This window comes from Cebus imitator, unplaced genomic scaffold (assembly GCF_001604975.1).
Source record: "Cebus imitator isolate Cc_AM_T3 unplaced genomic scaffold, Cebus_imitator-1.0 Scaffold234, whole genome shotgun sequence".
Classification (NCBI taxonomy): Eukaryota; Metazoa; Chordata; class Mammalia; order Primates; family Cebidae; genus Cebus; species Cebus imitator.
In genome coordinates this window covers 621665-641341 of record NW_016107549.1, presented here as the reverse complement: position 1 = coordinate 641341, position 19677 = coordinate 621665, and the positions used below count along the sequence as shown (strand labels likewise).

The 19677-nt window shown below is 57.7% G+C and overlaps 2 protein-coding genes across 7 annotated transcripts in view; one reads left to right on the top strand and one right to left on the bottom strand.

Moving 5' to 3' along the window:
• CC2D1A (coiled-coil and C2 domain containing 1A) overlaps positions 1-10904 on the top strand; it is a 20070-nt gene extending 9166 nt beyond the window's left edge. The window contains exons 7-30 of one of the 5 annotated variants that reach the window (XM_037727544.1): positions 278-402; positions 719-791; positions 960-1031; positions 1126-1256; positions 1344-1416; positions 1968-2101; positions 2724-2832; positions 2914-3086; positions 5457-5579; positions 5672-5730; positions 5817-5933; positions 7744-7817; positions 7895-7953; positions 8050-8101; positions 8207-8306; positions 8404-8494; positions 8805-8942; positions 9032-9096; positions 9640-9703; positions 9795-9921; positions 10127-10203; positions 10291-10338; positions 10421-10437; positions 10787-10904. In XM_037727544.1, the coding sequence (XP_037583472.1) occupies positions 278-402; positions 719-791; positions 960-1031; positions 1126-1256; positions 1344-1416; positions 1968-2101; positions 2724-2832; positions 2914-3086; positions 5457-5579; positions 5672-5730; positions 5817-5933; positions 7744-7817; positions 7895-7953; positions 8050-8101; positions 8207-8306; positions 8404-8494; positions 8805-8942; positions 9032-9096; positions 9640-9703; positions 9795-9921; positions 10127-10203; positions 10291-10338; positions 10421-10437; positions 10787-10886 (2201 nt within the window). In that variant the 3' untranslated portion in view covers positions 10887-10904. Of the gene's footprint in view, positions 1-277; positions 403-718; positions 792-959; positions 1032-1125; positions 1257-1343; positions 1417-1967; positions 2102-2720; positions 2833-2913; positions 3087-5456; positions 5580-5671; positions 5731-5816; positions 5934-7743; positions 7818-7894; positions 7954-8049; positions 8102-8206; positions 8307-8403; positions 8495-8804; positions 8943-9031; positions 9097-9639; positions 9704-9794; positions 9922-10126; positions 10204-10290; positions 10339-10420 lie in introns of all 5 variants that reach the window. The other 4 variants (XM_037727545.1, XM_037727543.1, XM_017497662.2 and 1 more) reach the window with 4 other exon arrangements.
• A 565-nt stretch (positions 10905-11469) lies between these two features.
• The window catches only part of PODNL1 (podocan like 1), an 18102-nt gene continuing 9894 nt past the window's right edge, over positions 11470-19677 (bottom strand). Inside the window, exons 1-10 of one of the 2 annotated variants that reach the window (XM_017497659.2) lie at positions 18401-18619; positions 18035-18256; positions 16987-17080; positions 16599-16663; positions 16339-16448; positions 14500-14656; positions 14127-14242; positions 12775-13432; positions 11932-12080; positions 11470-11855 (exon numbers count right to left, since the gene is read on the bottom strand). In XM_017497659.2, the coding sequence (XP_017353148.1) occupies positions 11705-11855; positions 11932-12080; positions 12775-13432; positions 14127-14242; positions 14500-14656; positions 16339-16448; positions 16599-16663; positions 16987-17080; positions 18035-18256; positions 18401-18403 (1725 nt within the window). In that variant the 5' untranslated portion in view covers positions 18404-18619 and the 3' untranslated portion in view covers positions 11470-11704. Of the gene's footprint in view, positions 11856-11931; positions 12081-12774; positions 13433-14126; positions 14243-14499; positions 14657-16338; positions 16449-16598; positions 16664-16986; positions 17081-18034; positions 18257-18400; positions 18620-19677 lie in introns of those variants that run through there. The other variant, XM_037727541.1, reaches the window with a different exon arrangement.

Here is a 19677-nt window from a genome sequence, read left to right as displayed (position 1 = left end):
AAAAAAAAAAAAAAATACAAAAATTAGCCAGGTATAGTAGCGGGCACCTGGAATCCCGGCTACTCAGGAGGCTGAGGCAGGAGAATCACTTGAACTCAAGAGGCGGAAGGTTGCAGTGAGCCAAGATCAGGCCATTGCACTCCAGCCTGGGCGGCAGAGAGAGGCTCCTTCTCAAAAAAGGAAAAATAATTACATTAAATAAATAAATACTAAATGGTTTACACGGTGAACTTGGCCCAGGCCCTGGAGGCTTCCTGTACCTTGTTCCCTCTTCCAGGTCCCTGCAGCCCAGGCCCTCTGGCCCAGTTGCAGAGCCGCCAGCGCGAGTACAAGCTGGCTGCACTCCATGCCAAGCAGCAGGGAGATACCGCTGCTGCCGCCAGACACTTCCGCGTGGCAAAGGTGCGTCTAGCCGGACGAACAGGACTGGAGGGACAGGGCAGGACATGGCCCCGTGTGAAAGCACTTGGTTTGCTGGGTCAGGCTGACCCAAATTTGCATCCTAGCTTGGTCGCTCCCTAGTGATAGTTTGCTATAAGTCTGGGAGCCTCAGTTTACCCCCCCCGTGAAATGGGCACATGTGTTGGAAGAGGATTAAGCAAGATGGTGCAAAGGGAAGGGAGGGGGCTGGAAGTCCTCGGTGACATGGCAGGGCCGGGCGGCTCCCCACGGGGTCCCAGCCTGCAACTGCACCTCAGCTTCTAATCTTCCTTCTCAGAGCTTTGATGCTGTGTTGGAGGCCCTGAGCCGGGGGGAGCCTGTGGACCTCTCCTGCCTGCCCCCTCCACCTGGTGAGGACCCTGCCATGCCCACTGTCTGGGATGGTTTCAGGCATACATTAAGTTCTCCTTGCTGCTGCCACCCCGTTGGTCAGGCCCAGGGACCACCCTCAGGCCAGACCAGCTTGTGGGGGGTGCAGCAAGCAATCCCCTCATTGGCCTGGACCTCTCTGTCCCCAGACCAGCTGCCCCCAGATCCACCGTCACCACCGTCACAGCCACCGACTCCCACTACAGCGCCCTCCACACCAGGTAGGTTCAGGGACCCTCTGGGGTTGGGGGCAGGCTGGAGCCAGACTGTCTACCTGTCCCTTGACTCTTAACTTTACTCCCCTGTCCGGCCTAGAGGTCCCCCCACCCCCGAGGACCCTGCTGGAGGCACTGGAGCAGCGGATGGAGCGGTACCAGGTGGCTGCAGCCCAGGCCAAGAGCAAGGGGGACCAGCGGAAAGCTCGAATGCACGAGCGCATCGTCAAGGTGCCCTGGGGACTTGGGGGGAGGTGGGGCAAGGGGGCAGCCCTGGAGCTCTTCCGAGGGAAGCCCTAACACCTGTGGCCCTTGCAGCAATACCAAGATGCCATCAAGGCTCACAAGGCTGGCCGAGCCGTGGATGTTGCTGAATTGCCTGTGCCCCCAGGTAGGCCCCACCCCTGGCAGGCTGTGCCCCCCAGTTCCTGTTCCTCCAGCCTCTGAGCCTGGGCAGATGCTATAACTCCTCATGGCACAGACTCAGGGAGCTGAATGCAGCATATTCAGGGGGTTTGTAAACTTGTTAATCAATTGGGAGCTTAACATTGGACATGACGTGTTTGCACCATAGAAATTGGCAAACTGGCTGGACGCAGCGGTTCCTACCTGTAATCCCAGCACTTTGGGATGCTCAGGGGGGAGCATCACTTGAGGCCAGGAGTTCAAGACCATCTTGGGCAACACGGCTAGACCCCGGGGCTACACGAAATTTAAAAATTAGCCTGGTGTGGTGGTACACGCCTGTAGTCCCACTACTGTACACCAGCCTGGGCAACAGAGCAAGATCCTGTCTCTAAAAATAAAAAAAAAAAAATTAAGAAATAAAAAATAAAGGTCCAAGACTCTGTAGGTGGGGGAGGAATCTGTATCTCCACCATAATGGCGTGCATAGGTCTCCGTCCTGACCACACAATAACCAGGCCTCAACCGGCCGCCCAGGCTTTCCCCCCATCCAGGGCCTGGAGGCCACCAAGCCCACCCAGCAGAGTCTGGTGGGCGTCCTGGAGACTGCCATGAAGCTGGCCAACCAGGATGAAGGCCCAGAGGATGAAGAGGATGAGGTGCCTAAGAAGGTGTGAGGTTTGGGGCCGGGCACAGTGGCTCACACCTGTAGTCTCAGCAGTTTGGGAAGCCAGGGTGGGAGGATCGCTTGAGGCCAGGAGTTTGAGACCAGCCTGGGTCACATAGTGAGACACCCGTCTCTACAAAATTGTTTTTTAAAAATTAGCCAGGCATGGTGGCACTCATCTGTAGTCCCTGCTACTTGGGAGGCTGAGGTGGGAGGATTGCCTGAACTCAGGAGTTCAAGGCTGCAGTGAGCCATGGTTGTGCCACTGTACTCCAGCCTGGGTGACAGAGCAAGACCTTGTCTCTAAGACAATTTAAAAAACAAAAAAACAGGTGTTTGTTTGGTGAGAATTGTCTGAACCGGGAGGCGGAGGTTGCAGTGAGCCGAGATCATGCCACTGCACTCCAGCCGGGGCAACAGAGCAAGACTGTGTTTTTAAAAAAAAAAAAAAAAAGGTGTTTGGGGCCAGGGACTTTGAGTGAGGCAGGGGAGTGGCCCAAAGCAAAGTCCTGGGATCCCACTAAGTGACCACTGTTGTCAGCATCAGACCCTGATCTTTGGGGACTGCACTCATCACAGGTGCTAGGTAGTCTCTGACATCCTCTCTGTTTCTTCCTCCACAGCAGAACAGCCCTGTGGCCCCCACAGCCCAGCCCAAAGCCCCAGCCTCAAGGGCTCCCCAGTCGGGATCAGCCCCAGCAGCCAAAGCACCCCCCAAAGGCACATCCACCAGAGGTAGGCACCCCCTCCCTGTCCCAGCTGTCTGTTGCCTGGCTGTGGCTTCAGCAGCACCTGTAGGAGCTCCTATGCCCACAGCCCAGCAGCAGCTGGCCTTCCTAGAGGGCCGCAAGAAGCAGTTACTGCAGGCCGCGCTGCGAGCCAAGCAGAAAAACGATGTGGAGGGCGCCAAGATGCACCTACGCCAGGCCAAGGGACTGGAGCCTATGCTGGAGGCCTCCCGCAATGGGCTGCCTGTGGACATCACCAAGGTGAACCCTCCGGGCCTGTGGGAACTGCCTGGGCATCCACCACCAGTCAGGCTCCTGCCCCTTAGCAGCCATCCAAACTGAAGTGTATCACTCAGGGTCCAGCTGCTGTAACAAATAGGTCCTCCCAAGACAGTGGCTGAAACGAGACAGACATTTATTGTTTCTTGCCTGTACCACTCAGGGCAGCCTGGGCTCTGCAATGGGAGGTCCTCCAGGGCCTGAGTTCCTTCCATCTTATTGCTTTGGTGCACCCTAGGGGGGTCATCCTGGTCCACGTGATCCAAGTGGATCCTGTCGGAAGGATTAGAGAAAGAAGCAGAGATAGTAGTCCCCTTTAAAGGAAGTGACATGACTATTGCTTCCATCCCTTTGCCCAGAACTAAGTCACATGGCCATATTTAGCTGCAGAGGAGCCTGAGATATGTAGTCTCTTGTTGGTGCACAGCGTGACCAGCTGGAGCTCCATTACTAGGGAAGGGAATGGGATCAGATTTGGGGAGACACTTAGATTCCACCACTTTGGGCAGGACCATTCCTTTCTCTCTGAGCATCATTTTTCTCCTTGGGGAAGAGGAGATGGTGACCCCCACCTTAAAGAAACACAGCCAGGATTCCTCATGTGTTACAGTAATACCCATTATAGGAAACGTGTGGAGCTTGAACTGGGCACCCAGCAAAGGGCACCCAGTTCAAGGAAGTGACGTCACTTTTGCTTGCCTCTCATTGGCCCAAACTAAGTCACATGGCTACGTTTAGCCTCAGAGGAGCCTGGGACATGTAGTCTTTGCTGGGCACTGAAGACATGGCATTGAGCAAAAAAGGCAAGATGCACACTCTGGACACGGTGGCTCACACCTGTAATCCCAACTACTTGGGAGGCTCAGGTGGGAGGATCACTTGAGGCCAGGAGTTCAAAACCAGACTGGGAAACACAGTGAGACCCACTGTCATGGAGCGGATATCTAATTGAGAGACCACAAGAAACACATAAATAAATACAGTCCTTTATCATAGCCCAAGAGACCTGCACCATCTGCCCCATCACCTCCCTTTCCTGGTCTCTTGTTTTGTTTTGTCTTGAGACAGAGTCTTACTCCATCGCCCAGGCTGGAGTGCAATGGCGCAATCTCAGCTCACTGCAACCTCTGCCTCCCAGGTTCAAGCGATTCTCCTGCCTCAGACTTCAGAGTAGCTGGGAGTACAGATGCATGCCACCACACCCAGCTAATTTTTGTATTTTTAGTAGAGATGGGATTTCACTGTGTTGGCCAGGCTGGTCTTGAACTCCTGACCTCAGTCAATCCACCTGCCTCAACCTCCCAAAGTGCTAGGATTACAGGCATGTGCCTCTGTGCCCAGCCTGTCTGGTCTCTTTCACCCACCCCTCAATCACTCTCCCCTTGCTGTCTAGTAGCCTCAAACACCGATCACTCTGCAACCTCAGGGCCTTTGCACATGCAGTTCCCTCTGCCTGAATGCTTTTCCCACAGACACCTATGTGGCTCACTTTCTCCCCTCATTAGGTCTCTGCTCCGACATCACCATCTCCAGGAGGCCTACCCTAACTGCCTGTCTAAAATCCCTCCCTGTCGCCCAGATTCCTCTGCTCCTCCTCCCAATTCTGTGCCTCCCTGTGGCATGTGTCCCCTTCTACTCTCTCATATGATTTACTTATTTCTTCTGATTATTGCCCATCTCCCCAAAGAGAATGTCAGCCCCACGAGGGCAGGGATTTTGGTCTCTCTTCTTCATCGCTGGTGCACAGTAGGGGCTCCATACATGATATCTCGAACTCTGGAGCTCAAGCAATCCACCCACCTCGGCCTCCCACAGTGCTGGGATTATAGACATGAGCCACCACACCTGGCACCATACATGATTTCTGGGGTGACTGAAGGATGCTCTTGTTAAGTGGGACAATGGAAAGATCAAGAAAAAAGAGCAGGGGCTGGCTGTGGTCTTTCATGCCTATAATCCCAGCAATTAGGGAGGCCGAGGCGGGCGGATCACTTGAGGTCGGGAGTTTTCAAGACCAGTCTGGCCAACATAGTGAAACCATGTCTCTACTAAAAATACAAAAATTAGCCAGGCGTGGTGGTGCATGCCCGTACTTCCAGCTACCCGGGAGGCTGAGACAGGAGAATCGATTGAACCTGGGAGGCGGAGGTTGCCGTGAGCCAAGATCACGCCACTGCACTCCAGCCTGGGCAACAGAGTGAGACTCTATCTCAATAAAAAAGAAAGACCAGGGAAGGATGACAGAGCAATGGCTGGAGAATTCCTCCTATCAAGGAAGGACGACATTTCTGCAGAGCCCTAGGTGGTTCTGCTTGTCCCCCTTCCCCCTGCCACCAGCCTCGTCCTTCCCAGGTGCCTCCCGCCCCCATCAACAAGGATGACTTTGCCCTGGTCCAGCGGCCCGGCCCGGGTCTGTCTCAGGAGGCCGCCCGGCGCTATGGTGAACTCACCAAGCTCATGCGGCAGCAGCATGAGGTGAGGGGGAGACCCCCAGCCCATCCCCCAGGGGTGTGATCCTCCCTCCCCTCTCCTCTCTTCTCTTGCCTCACTGCTTTCTGTTCCCCCAGATGTGCCTGAACCACTCAAACCAATTCACCCAGCTGGGCAACATCACTGAAACCACCAAGTAAGTGCCCTGCCCTGTGCCAGACATGTGCACCCCCAGCCACCCACTCCAGGGCCAGGGACATGAGCAGGCCCTCTTACTGGCAGGTTTGAGAAGTTGGCAGAGGACTGTAAGCGGAGCATGGACATTCTGAAGCAAGCCTTCACCCGGGGGCTCCCCACGCCCACCGCCCGCTTTGAGCAAAGGACCTTCAGCATCATCAAGTAAGGCTCCTGATCTACGCCCCACCACGTGGCCCCGATGGCCCTTTGGAGGTGGGGGGTGCGGTTTGTGCTCCCCGGAAGCCAGCACAAGATTTACACCTGGAGGAAAGTTTGGATGGGCATAAGAGCGCAGCACGTGCAAGGGCCCTGGGGCAGGCATGAGGCACAAGTGAAGGGTGGCGTGGGTGCAGTCACAGGAACACATTTGAGAAAGATCTGGAGAGTGCAAAAGTGTATCTTGTCCCAGGGCCCGGGTGAGTCCGTGGTGGACCAGAGAGGAGTTATTGCTTAGGTGGGGGTTGGTCTTGCTACCCTTAAGTCTTCCTGTGCCCCCAGGAGTAGGGATCCTTTTCTCCACTTTTTTTTGTTTGTTTGAGACAGAGTCTTGCTCTGTCGCCAGGCACCAGGCTGGAGTGCAGTGGTTCGATCTCGGCCCATTGCAACCTTCACCTCTCGGGTTCAAGCAATTCTCCTGCCTCAGCCTCCTGAGTAGCTGAGACTACAAGCATGTGCCACAACGCCCGGCTAATCTTTTGTATTTTTAGTAGAGACAGGGTTTCACCATGTTAACCAGGATGGTCTCCATCTCCTGACCTCATGATCCACCCGCCTCGGCCTCCCAAAGTGCCGGGATTATAGGCGTGAGCCACCGCGCCTGGGCATTTTCTCCACTTTCTAAACGGGGTTAGGTGCAGCCACTGGCCCTCCAGTGGTTCCTCACTGCCCCTGGGATAACCCACACCCTACCCTGCCTCCCCCGTCTCCACATAGGCTGGCTCCCTGTCGCCTTCTCTCTGCCTGCTGTCCCCGCTTCACTCAGCTCTGGCCACACGGGACTCTTTGGTCCCTCCTACAAACCAAGTGTGTTCCTACCTCAAGCCTCTGCATCAGCTCTTTCCTCTGCCCCCGCCCTCTTCCCCAGGTCTCCATGTGGCAACTCCCTCGACATCTAGAGTCACCTACAATGTCACCTTCCCTCTGAGAGCCCCCCGTCTATCCAATCAGTCCCCTCTGAGCACACTTCGCCCTCCCTCTCTACTGAGGTTTTTATTGTTTCTCTATTTATGTACCTATGCTCATCTGTCCACTCAGCCAGACTGAGCACAGGGCTGGCGTATTTCTTGTTTACTTCTAGATCCCCAGCAGCTAGGGTACTGGCTGGCACATAGTAGGTACTCAAAAAATACTGTGAAATGAACAGAAGGTCTCCCAGCAACTAGGGCACTGACTGATGCTTTTGTAGGACTCAAAAAATATTAAGTGAGGCCTGGCTGGGAGGCCAAGGTGGGCATAGTATTTTGAGGTCAGAAATTCGAGACCAGCCTGGCCAATATGGTAAAACCCCATCTCTACTAAAAATACAAAAATTAGCCAGGTGTATGTGTGTATATATATATATGTATGTATGTATATATATATGAAGGACCTACTGGCTGGCACATAGTAGGTACTCAAGAAATGCAAGAAATATTGGGAAATGAAGGGAAGCTCTCCCAGCAGCTAGGGCACAGACTGGTGTTAGGACTCCAGAACTATTAAGTGAAGGGAATGTCACTCAGCAGCTAGGGTACCTAGGACATAGTAGGTACCAAATAAATATACACAGACTGAAGAAAGGACCCAAAAGTGATCCATTGCCGACCTGAACAGAGAACTCTGATTCTAAAATGAGCCCAGGAGCTGAGACACCCCCAAAGGCCAGCGTAGGGTTTGTTTCCTGCCCCCACTGGGGGAAGAGAAGGCAGGTGGGCAGTGGGACTGAGGTGCCTGTTTCCCTGCCCGCCTGCCTGCCTGCCTGCCCGCCTGGAAGGATCTTCCCTGACCTCAGCAGCAACGACATGCTCCTCTTCATTGTGAAGGGCATCAGCTTGCCCACACCCCCAGGTGAGGGGGCTGTAGGTAGGGGTGAGGGTCATGGGGACCCCCTCTCTGCCCAGCTCTGACCCTTGTTTTGCCCACAGGACTGTCCCCTGGCGATCTGGATGTCTTTGTTCGATTTGACTTCCCCTACCCCAACGTGGTACGTGGGGAGCTGAGGAGGGGAGGGCTGCAGCCCTCAGTAAGCCAAAGCCGAGTCCCGGGCCCCTGAGATTTCCTGCCTCTTCTCTGGTCATAGGAAGAAGCTCAGAAAGACAAGACCAGTGTGATCAAGAACACAGACTCCCCTGGTGAGCCTCGGCTGGAAGCACCCCACGCCTACCCCCTTGCAGCAGAAGGGACGTAAGACAATGGCCTGACCCCACCCAACCCCCTCTCCCTCCTTCCCTCTGCAGAATTCAAGGAGCAGTTCAAACTCTGCATCAACCGCAGCCACCGTGGCTTCCGAAGAGCCATCCAGACCAAAGGCATCAAGTTCGAAGTGGTTCACAAGGGGTGAGCTAGAAAGAGCCATAGCTGCTGGGTGGGCTCCAGGCAAGGGAAGCTCCTCTCAACCAACCGTCCTGTCCCCACTACACACACATACACACAGGGGGCTGTTCAAGAATGACCGGGTGCTGGGGACAGCCCAGCTGAAGCTGGATGCACTGGAGACAGCATGTGAGGTCCGGGAGATCCTTGAGGTGAGAGGCGGACATTCATCTGCACGCTCCGGTATGGCCATGCTACTCGTTAACATTATTCACACACTGCGTGCCTTGAGCCCCCCATGGGCCCCTCTGTTGACCCAGCCCCTCCCCTCAGAGCCTCAGACCTCCCTACTGCCCAGCCCTGAATACTTTCAGCACCCCACTCCATTATGATCAGCTGATAGCCATACCATGGGCTCATATTTTAGAAACTATTCTTGTTCTCCCTGTTCCTGGCCCTGGGCCTCTAGTCACTTCCTGCTTCCAACAGGAAGCAGGGTAAGTTTCTCCTTACCGCCCCCAGGTCCTGGATGGTCGCCGGCCCACAGGGGGGCGACTGGAGGTGATGGTCCGGATTCGGGAGCCACTGACAGCCCAGCAGTTGGAGACCACGACAGAGAGGTGGCTGGTCATTGACCCCCTGCCAGCAGCTGTGCCAACAGTGAGACCCCTGTCCCCCATCAGCAGTCTTAGGGAGGGAAGCTTGGTTCAGAGGCCCAGGACTCACACAACTGGTTCTCTCCTCTGAAGCAGGTTGCTGGGCCCAAAGGGAAGGCCCCTCCTGTGCCTGCCCCTGCAAGGGAGCCAGGGAACAGGTAGGTATCTGGGCCAGGGCATGCTGGAGGGAACACCCCCTTCCCTTCTCAGTCCCACATGGACAGTTTCCCACCAGGCACAAATTGGACCATGTCCCTCTACTGCTTCGAAACCTTTCCTAGCACCCCTTTTCCCAGAGGATCCAGTTTAAACTCCTCTTTAAGACCTTTTGTGATCTGACCATTGTCAATATATCCAGGCCTCTCTCTCTCCCCACTCCTCCTGTGGTTCATGGCCTCTGGACTTCCATGGGTTCCAGTCCCCTAAGCACCCCTACCCATACCCTTGCTCTCTGCTCCCCTGCCCACCTCTGATTCCTTCTTTGGATCCCAACTTGGCTGTTACCTCCTCCAGGAAGCCCTCCCTGACCGCTAGGCGTCATAGTTTCCTGGGTGTGCAGCCATCATCCCCACTAGGTTTTGGGATCAGCAACACCAGGGTGGGTCTTGCCTACCTCCCACCATATCCCCAGTGCATCCTTTGAATTAACAGGGTTGGGCAGGGGGAATCTCTGCAGCCCCTATCCTTCCTCCACCCCTTAGATCAACCAGGCCCATGCATAGCCTAAGTGTGCTGGCCTTCGACCAAGAGCGTCTAGAGCGGAAGGTGGGTATCCATCCTACCGGGCTCCGTAGGGCAGGACTGGGGAGTCTGCAGGCCCAGGCAGGATCCTCACAGGCCCCTCTGTATCCTCCAGATCCTGGCCCTCAGGCAGGCGCGGCGGCCAGTGCCCCCAGAAGTGGCCCAGCAGTACCAGGACATCATGCAACGCAGCCAGTGGCAGAGGGCACAGCTGGAGCAGGGGGGCATGGGCATCCGACGGGGTAGGGGTTCTGAAATGGGCATCTGGTGGGGGAGGGGCTTAGAGAAGGATATCTGGTAGGAGAGGGGCTTGGGGATGGGCACCTGGTGGGGGAGAGGCGTAGGATGGGCACCTGGTAGGGGAGGGGCTTGGAATGGACACCTGGTGGGGGAGGGGCACTTGCTGGGGGAGGGGCTCCCCACCCTAACTCCCCTCACCATTCTCAGAATATGTAGCCCAGCTGGAGCGGCAGCTGCAGTTCTACACGGAGGCCGCCCGGCGCCTGGGCAATGACGGCAGCAGGGTGAGCTGGGCGAGAGCCGGGTGGACGCTGGGTGGCAGGCAGGGTGGGGCCTGCAGGGACCACCTGCTGAATGCCCATCCCCCACAGGAGGCCGCAAAGGAGGCGCTCTACAGGCGGAATCTGGTGGAGTGTGAGGTGAGCGGCTCAGGAGATGGGGGTGGTTGGGGGCTCACTGTGGTCGTGGCCACCCCCCTGACCCTAGTGGCCTCTCCCCCAGCTGCAGCGGCTCCGCAGGTGAGAAGCCCACGAGGCAGGCGGCCCCCAGAAAGCGGGCAGCATGCCCCGGCACCGGGAAGAGCCGACACAGCCACGAACCAGACAAGCAGACAATCAGCGGACAATCGGCTCTGGACTCACCCCTATTCCGGGCCCCCAGCCCAGCCAGAGCCTCCGTGGCTTCAGGGGTCGGGAAGGATGGCCACCAGCCAGCGTGTGCCCCTCACCCAGGCCTGGGTGGGCCCCAGAGAGTCCTGTTTGCACAGCCCAGGGGTGTCCGCTCTCTGGCCTGCCCCAGAGCAGGGAGGGTGGCTGGGACTGAGCCCCAAGGGCCCCTGCAAGCACTTTACTTCCTGTCCCTCCCCGGCCTCAACCCCAAAGAAGCCGCTGGGGCTGGCCGGGCCCCACTGTCTCCCTGGGGCGCTGACCCAGCCCAGCTGGGACCTCAGGGCCAGCACATGGAATAAAATAGCCAGGGCCACACTTCACCCAGCTCTGTCCTGTGTGTTTCTTGCTTGGACCCTCGGCGGCCAGGCCAGGTCTTCCCACTCACCCTCTAGTTCCCCTGGAGGTGGATGGGGAGGCGCCCGTCAGGGAACCAGGCTGGGGCAGTGTGCTTATGAAAGGTGCTTTCTTTTTAGAGACCTGGTTTCCCTCCAACACGCAGGCTGGAATGTAGTGGCACAATCAGCTCACTGCAGCCTCCCCCTCCTGGGGTCATGTGATCCTCCTGCCTCGGCTCCTGAGCAGCTGGGGTTACAGGAGGGTGCCACACCACACACCTGCCTTGAAGGGTGCATTTGATCCCCACGCTTGCTGTGTGCTTATATCTGTCACCCAATGTTTCTTCAGCGGGTAGCCTTGGGCATCTGTGCAATCACACGTGGCTGGGTCACACAGGGTGCTGTTTGGTGACCCCACTGTACCTCAGGACCTCAAAATCCAGTCCAGACCTACTTAGCACCCCAGAGCCTCAGTTCCCCCAGCTGGACTGGTCATGGGGTGGTGTCCATGAACAGAGCCCCCAGAAGGGCGCCAGTCTGTGCTGAATCTGTTGAGTGTGGAAGGGTTTGGCTTTATTGTTGCTGTGTCCATCTGCATTGGGCGTTTGGGGTCGGGTGTGGGTCTGCAAGCCTGGAGTATGCCAGCTGCATGCCTCAGTGCCTCGGCCAGCCCTGGAGGCCCAGGAGAGCCAGACAGAGGGCCCCCCGTGGGCGCCATCTCCTCAGTCCACCACCCAGCAGAGCCCCAGGAGTCTGGGCTGCTCTGCTGGGCCTCTCCAGGATCAGGGGCCCCCTGCCCGTGGCCCACGTGGGGTGGTGGGAGGTAGCCGGATCAGGACCTGCTCTGGGTTCCCTGCCGTGTCCACCACACGCAGATTTGGGAGCCCCAGGAAGGCCTCAGCTGAGATGCTCGTCATGTGAAGCCTGTTGGCCCTGTACAGAGAGGTGGTCATGACCGTCCCAGGTCCTCCCCTGCCCACCTCTGCCCGCCCGGACACCCTCGGGGCACCTGAGGAAGAGGGCACGCAGGCAAGGCGTGCTGAGGAAGGCCTCAGGGCCCACGTGGCCGATTCGGTTGCCCTCCAAGTGCAGCTCCTCCAGGGCCTCAGGTAGGTCCGGGGGCACAAAGGACAGCTCGTTGTGGCTGAGGTCCAGCACCTGGGGCAGGGGGTCAGAGGCGGCGCCGTGGCAGCCCAGGCCTGGGCCACCTGGCTCAGCCAGCCTCCCTCCTTGAGAGTCCCCTGCCCCCTTCATACCGGCCCAGCCCTTCTGCCCGCCCCCTCCACTCCGTGATTGCCAAAGTCCTCCCCTCTACAGAGGTAAACCAAGGCCCTTCCCGGAAGCCACAGACAGACGGGTCCCCACTTGATTCAATGAGTCCGTCATTGAATCGCACCATACCTCTCATCACTTTTTTTTTTTTTTTTTTTTCCCAAGAGGCAGGGTCTTGCTCTGTTACCCAGTCTGGAGGGCAGTGGCCCAATCATGGCTCATTGCAGCCTCAAACTTCTGGGATCAAGCGATCCTCCTGCCTCAGCCTCCTAAATAGCTGGGACTACAGGCATGCACCACCACGCTTGGCTATGTTTTTTGGTAGAGATAGGGTCTTGCTATGTTGCCCAGGCTGTTCTCAAACCCATAGCCTAAAGCAATTCTCCTGCCTTGGCTTCCCAAAGTGTTGGATTACAGGCATTAGCTACCTCACCCAGCCTCCTCATCACCTTCTACCTTTACCGTTTTCTTGTTCTGATTGCTTTACCCCCTAACTAGAATGTTGGGAACGCGCTGGGGCAGGAAGGGGGAGGGAAGGGCCCTGGGGACAGTCAGTGTGGTCAACCGGCGCGTGCCTGACCTGGAGGGCCTGGAGCTCATGCCAGGTGCCGGGCCCGATGTCACCAACCCGAAGCCGGTTGTGCGCCAGGTTGAGATCCCGCAGCTGGTCCAGGCAGGCCAGAGGCTCGGGCTCCAGCATCCGCAGCTGGTTGCGCTGCAGCCGCAGGGTGCGCAGGCCGCTAGGCAGGCCCATGGGCAGCCTGGTTAGCTGATTCCCGGACAGGTCGAGGCTGCGCAGGGCGCGCAACCGGCGGAAGGCCCGGCGGTGCACGTGGGCGCTGGCCAGACGGTTATACGCCAGGTTGAGCTCCGCCAGGCGCGGCGTGGCGGCCAGGTCGCGGGGGCCCAGCACGGCCACGCGGTTGTGGGGCAGCACCAGGGCTCGCAGGCGGCGGGGCAGGGCCGGGGGCACGCGGTCCAGCCCGTTGCCATAGAGGTGCAGCGTGTGCAGGCCCCGCAGCGGCCGCAGAGCACCGGCGGGCAGCCCTGAGCTCCCCAGCTGATTGTGCTGCAGCAACAAATAGCGCAGACCACGTGCCCCGTGCAGCCGAGCCGCCTCCACCTGCCGGATGCGGTTGCGGCCCAGGTGCAGGATAGCCAGGGTCCGGGGCAGGCCGGCGGGCACTGTGGTCAGCTGGTTATGGGAGAGATCCAGGTATTCAAGGCTATGCAGCTTGCTACTAGGAGAGAGGGGCGATGTCAGGTGGGGCACTCGGAGTGGGATGCCTGATAAATCTCTATTTCTTTTTTTTTTTTTTTTTTTGAGATGGAGTCTCACTCTGTCACCAGGCTGGAATGCAGTGCTGATCTCAGCTCACTGCAACCTCTGCTTCCCGGGTTCACGCAATTCTCCTGCCTCAGCCTTCCAGGTAGCTGGGATTACAGGCATGCACCACTACACCCAGCTAATTTTTGTATTTTTAGTAGAGACGAGGTTTCACCATGTTGGACAGGATGGTCTCGAATGCCTGACCTCAGGTGATTCACCTGCCTCGGCCTCCCAAAGTGCTGGGATTACAGGCATGAGCCACCATGCCCAACCGATGCCCGATAGATCTCACCAGGGAGGCTGGGGAGTGGGCCTGAGACAGATTTAAGCTGGAGATTTCAACTTGGGAGGGATGCGTTGAGAGAGCTGGGTGGGAGGTAAACTTGGGGTGCTGAGGGCAGATTCCAGCCTGAGCGTCAGCTATGGGGGTGACCGGGGTACAGCCCTGGGTCCGAGATGCGAATGCATGTGAGAGTTATGATGTCACTGCTGGGCTGTGGGGAACAGGGACACCTGCCCAGTGCTCTGTCGAGCCTGGCACACTCAAGTTTCGGACCCCTGACTGTAAATTCTCAGCCCCTGCTGCCCCCACCAGCCTGCACCTGAAGGTGGTGGCATCCAGGCCGCTGTCGGTCAGCTGGTTGTGCTGGAGGTAGAGCTCACGGAGTTGAGTCTGGCGGCTCAGGGCTCCTCGAGGCACCTTGGAGATGAGATTGTTCTGGAGAAGGGAGAAGAGAACGAGACTTGAGTCTGGGATGTGGGCAGCAGGGAGCCACAGAAGGCTCTTGAGTAAGGGAGTGACAGGAGCTCACCTTGAGCTCAAAGTGATTCCCAATAAAGTGATTCGAAGAAAGATAACTCCGACCACTGGAATTCTGAGGGGCAATTGGAAGGATGGAAAGCAAGGAACTGGAGGGGACCCCTGGGGCGAGGTGAAGGGGGTGTGGCCCCGGGTGGGACCTAGAGCAGGGCTACCTGTAGGTGGAGCCGCTCGAGCGAGGGTGGCAAGCTGGGCGGCAGGTAGCTGAGCCGGTTGCTGGAGAGGCTGAGGGTGGTGATGGCCTCGGAGCCGTGGAAGGCGTCGGGGGGCAGGCCGGAGTTGCTCAGCTGGTTGTTGTGGAGGTACACAGACCTGAGGAGAGCCAGGCTCTGGCCACCAGCCTGCCCCTCGCCTCCCACCACCCACACCCGCACCACACATTGCTTAGGGTCGCCTTCAGTGTGTGTGTGTGTGTGTGTGTGTGTGTGTGCATGCATGTGTGGAGTCTGTGTGTAATTCTGTGTGTGCATATGATTGTGTGTAGGTGTGCAGGTGAGTGTGCATGTGTTGCATGAAGAAGTGTCTGCATGTGTGTGAGTCTTGTGCATGTGTGAGTGTAATAAGTGTGTATGTGGAGTGTGTGTGCATGTATGTGCATGTGATTGTGGGTGTGCATGTGTGTATGTATGTATATGCAAATGTGTGCTATGTGCCTGTGCATAAGTGTGCATGTGTATGTGTGTGTATGTGATTGTGTGTATGTGATTGTAAGTGTGGGTGTGCATGTGTGTGCCTGTGCATGTGTGTGTCTGTGATTGTGTGTATGTGTGTTTGCATGTGATTGTATGTGTGAGTGTGTGCATGTGATTGTAAGTGTGGGTGTGCTTGGGGGTGTGCCTGTGCATAAGTGTGCATGTGTGTGTGCATGTGAGTGTGCGACTGTGTATGCATGTATGTGCTAGTGCGTGTGTGCATGTGATCATGCGCATGTGTGTACATGTGTGTGTGCACGTGCACGTGTGTGCTTGTGCATGTGATTGTGCATGCACGTGTGTGTGCATGTGGTTGAAAGTGTGTGTCTGCAGGTGTATGTGTGTCTGCAGGTGTATGTGAGTCTGTGTGCATGTATGATGCATGTGATTGTAAATGTGTGTGTGCATGAGTATGTGTTCACGTGTTCATGTGGTTGTGTGTGCAGGTGCATATGTGAGTCTCTGTAAGAGTGCATGTTTGTGTGTGTGTCCCTGCCTCAATCTAGAGTTCTGACGAAGCACACAGCACTGTCTGCCCCCTCACTCCTCTCCCAGGGTAGAACTGTGCCCTCTTCCCACTCCCCAGGCCAACGCTAGGGATCTGCGCACCCTTAAGCCCTCAAGGGCAAGGCGTTTTTTTTTGTTTGTTTTTTTTTTTGAGACAGAGTTTCACTCTTGTTACCCAGGCTGGAGTGCAATGGTGCGATCTCGGCTCACCGCAACCTCCGCCTCCTGGGTTCAGGCAATTCTCCTGCCTCAGCCTCCTGAGTAGCTGGGATTACAGGCACGCGCCACCATGCCCAGCTAATTTTTTTGTAGTTTTAGTTTCACCGTGTTGACCAGGATGGTCTCGATCTCTTGACCTCGTGATCCACCCGCCTCGGCCTCCCAAAGTGTTGGGATTACAGGCGTGAGCCACCGCGCCCGGCCTTGTTTTGTTTTTAGACAGAGTCTCACTCTGTCTCCAGGCTGGCGTGCAGTGGCACAATCTCAGCTCACTGCAACCTCCACTTCCTGGATTCAAGTAATTCTCCTGCCTCAGCCAATCCTGAGTGACTGGGATTACAGGCATGTGCCACCACGCCTGGCTAATTTTTGTATTTTAAGTAGAGATGGGTTTTCATCTTGTTGGCTAGGCTGGTCTCGAACTCCTGACCCCAGATGATCCGCCCGCCTCAGCCTCCCAAAGTGCTGGGATTACAGGTGTGAGCCACTGTGCCCTTAACTCCCTCATTGCTTCTAGAACCGGACGTGACCCAGGCATATCTAAGGCCTGGGGGACTGGGCTGGGCCAGGGGCTACCTGAGTGCCGGCTTCTCCCCAAAGGTAAGGGGGAAGATCTCCATCACTTGGTTGGCAGCCAGATCTGCGACGCGGAGGGACCGGGGCAGGAACTGTGGGGCCACCGAGAGCTGCGGGAACACAGCCCACAGCTGCACTGGTCCTGGTGCACCCAGGCTCCGCCCCGCCCCAGCGAGTAGTCCCCTCCCAGCTCTGGGCTGTGTGACCGAAGCTGCGCCCACCCGGCTGGGCTCCGCCTGCAGGTGGGGCTGGGGACTCACCTTGTTCTGGGCCACGTAGATGTGCTGCAGCTGGGTGAGGGACTCGAAGGCCTCGTCGGGCAGGCCTGGGGGAGTGGGGGCAGTGAAAGGACCCCCGGCCTGGTCTTGGGTGGAGGGGGAGTCTGGGCTCCCAGCTGCCCCACACCTCTGGGCCGGGAACTGGCAGAGGCTCCCCGGGCCCTCAGATCCCCTCCCTCCATCCTTACTCAAAAGCCACAGCCCCCAACCCCCACCCCAGCCCCTGAGTTTCCATACTGCTCAGCAAAGGGCAGTTCTGGGAACTGCCACAGAGCTGCCCGCAGATGGGGCGGGGGAGGGGGTTGGCGGCTGGGACCTGAGTCTGTCGGTCCCACAGCCCCAGAGGGGCCACCCCCCTCTGCCCCATCACCTTCCGAGGAGATGAGGTTGTTGTGGAGGTTGAGGGTTCGCAGGCCACTGAGGCGGGACAGCTCATTGTAGGGGAGCTCCTGGAGCTGGTTGTTCTGCAGGGCAGGAGTTGGGGTGCTCACACCCATGACCCCATGACCAAGTGACCTCAAGCACTAATTCTCAACTCTCCGTCAGCCCAAACAAGCCCCATGCCATCATCACCCCACAGTTGGTCTGAAACACCCCATCACCCTGACCCAGTCTTGTAACTGCCAAGATGTCAACCCCAAAGCCCCCACAATTGACCCCACTGGCCCCAATACCCCCACAATCAACGCCAAATGTGCCATCACCCCCATAATCGACCCCAAATGCCCCAACACTCCCACAATTGACCCCAAATGCCCCCGTGCCCCCACAATTGACCCCAAATGCCCCAACACCCCCCGAATCAACCACAAATGCCCCATCCCCACAATTGACCTCAAATGTGCCATCACCCCCACGATTGACCCCAAATGCCCTGATCTGCCCACAACTGACCCCACTCGCCCCAACACCCCCACAAGCAACCCCATATGTGCTGTCACCCCCACAATCGACCCTACATGCCCCAATACCCCCACAATCGACCCCAAATGCCCCAGCACCCCCACAATCAACCCCAAATCTGCCATCACCCCCACAATCGACCCCAAATGCCCCAACACCCACACAATTGACCCTAGAAGTGCCATCACCCTCACCATCAACCCCACATGCCACAACATCCCCACAATCAACCCCAAATTGCCCATCATACTGACTCCAAACAATGCCATAACTGCCAAGATGTTGACCCTAACCCCCCTCATCCTCAGTCCCCGCCCACTTCCTGCATCTCCATGCCCACCCCTCTCACCCGGGGCTCGGCCAGAGCCAATCTGCCAAGGCAAAGCTCCGTCACACCCAGCTCTGCACCGCCCTCTCGCACTTGGGTTCCTCCACCCCACCATGCTCGTCAGCCTGGGGCGCCCCTCCAGCTCCCCTCACCTCTGGGTGCCCCCATGCCCCTCCCTGGGCCTCACCTGCAGGGAGAGGTGCTGTGCGGCCCTGGTGATGTTGTCCGGGAAAACCCGAAGGTCCAGGCCGTCACAGTCCACAGTGTCAGCTCGGGGGCAGGAGCAGCGCAGGGGACAGGCCCGGGGCGGGGGCTGCGAGCTCTCCCCCAGGTGGGGGAAGGCAGTGTCGTCCATGCCAGAGAGGGGCAGAGGGCCAGGCAGCAGCAGGAGCAGCAGCAGGCTGGGCCACTGCGGGGGAGGGAGGGTCGCCATGGTGACCAGAGCATCCCCTCCTCGGGGAGTGTCTTGGCGGGGAGGCAGTGGCCAGTTGGCAGAGTAGGGGTAGGGGAGCAGGCAGGCCCCACCCTCAGACCCTCCTGCACCCCACCTTACCATGGCCAGCCCAGACTCTGCCGTCTCGCCCAAGCGGCTGACCGGGACTCCCTAATGGAAACCAGGCGGTCACCTCCTGGAGTCTCTGCTGTGGCCACCACTGCCCCCCATCTCGGGACCCCAGGTCACCCCCCGCAACAGCCTGTTCTCCCGGGGGTTTGCAGGAGCTGGCCCACCCCCTTCCCCGCCCTGGGATGGGGTGGTGAGGACAGCCAGCCCGTCCCCTTGGTCCCCCCCAACAACCACCCCATCTCTGCTTTCGTAACCTCAGCCAGCCTGGGCCGGGCCACGAGAACAAGGAATGTTTGGGGAAAAGCTGAGATTCGCCCTGTCTGGTATTTGGGACGACCGCAGGAGTAGGGGTGGGGATGGAGGGATGGGGGGAACTTCGGGGCACAGGAGAGTCCCGAGACGCAGGGGTGGGCAGCAGCGAGGGATCAGAGAGGCCTGAGCTTAGCCTGGCAGCCCAGATGCCAGCCTGGGAGCTCCTGACAAGGCCTGCTGCCCTCCACCCACCTCCCCTCTGCTGGCTGGTCTCGCTCCAGACACCCCGCTCCGCAAATGGCCACAGCCGCCTGGAAGGAAATTACATATATCCAGGCATCAGCCTGGTGGTTGAGGGTGTGAGCTTGGTGCCAGCCTGCCTGGGTTTGAACCTGGGCTGTGCCACCTCTCAGGGCCTTGGTTTCCCTCTCTGTCACGTGGGGTAATGGTTGACTCACCCCCCACTCCCCAACGGTGTTGTAAGGATTATATGAGATAATAAGGATTATATGAAGCGTGCCCTTGGAACAGTGCCTGGCATACCCCAGGGCTTCCTCACTCGTGGACGGAGGTAAAGAGCTGGCCTCCACCTAAGGTCAAATCTCCCATATCCACTTACAAACAGGGCGGCTTCAGACAGGTCCTTTTCCTGCCCAGACCTCAGCTTTCCTATGAATAAAATGGGATTGACAGGCTTGGCACTGTGGCTCATACCTGTAATCCCAGTGCTTTGGGAAGCTGAGACAGGATGATCTCTTTTGGGTTGGTTTTGTTTTGTTTTTTTTGAGACAGAGTTTCGCTCTCACTCTGTCGCCCAGGCTGGAGTGCAGTGGTGCAATCTTGGCTCACTGCAACCTCCACCTCCTGGGTTCAAATGATTCTCCTGCTTCAGCCTCCTGAGTAGCTGGATTACAGGCTCGTGCCACCATGTCCAGCTAATTTTTGAATTTTTAGTAGAGACAGGGTTTTGCCAAGCTGGCCAGGCTGGTCTCGAACTCTTTTTTTTTTTTTTT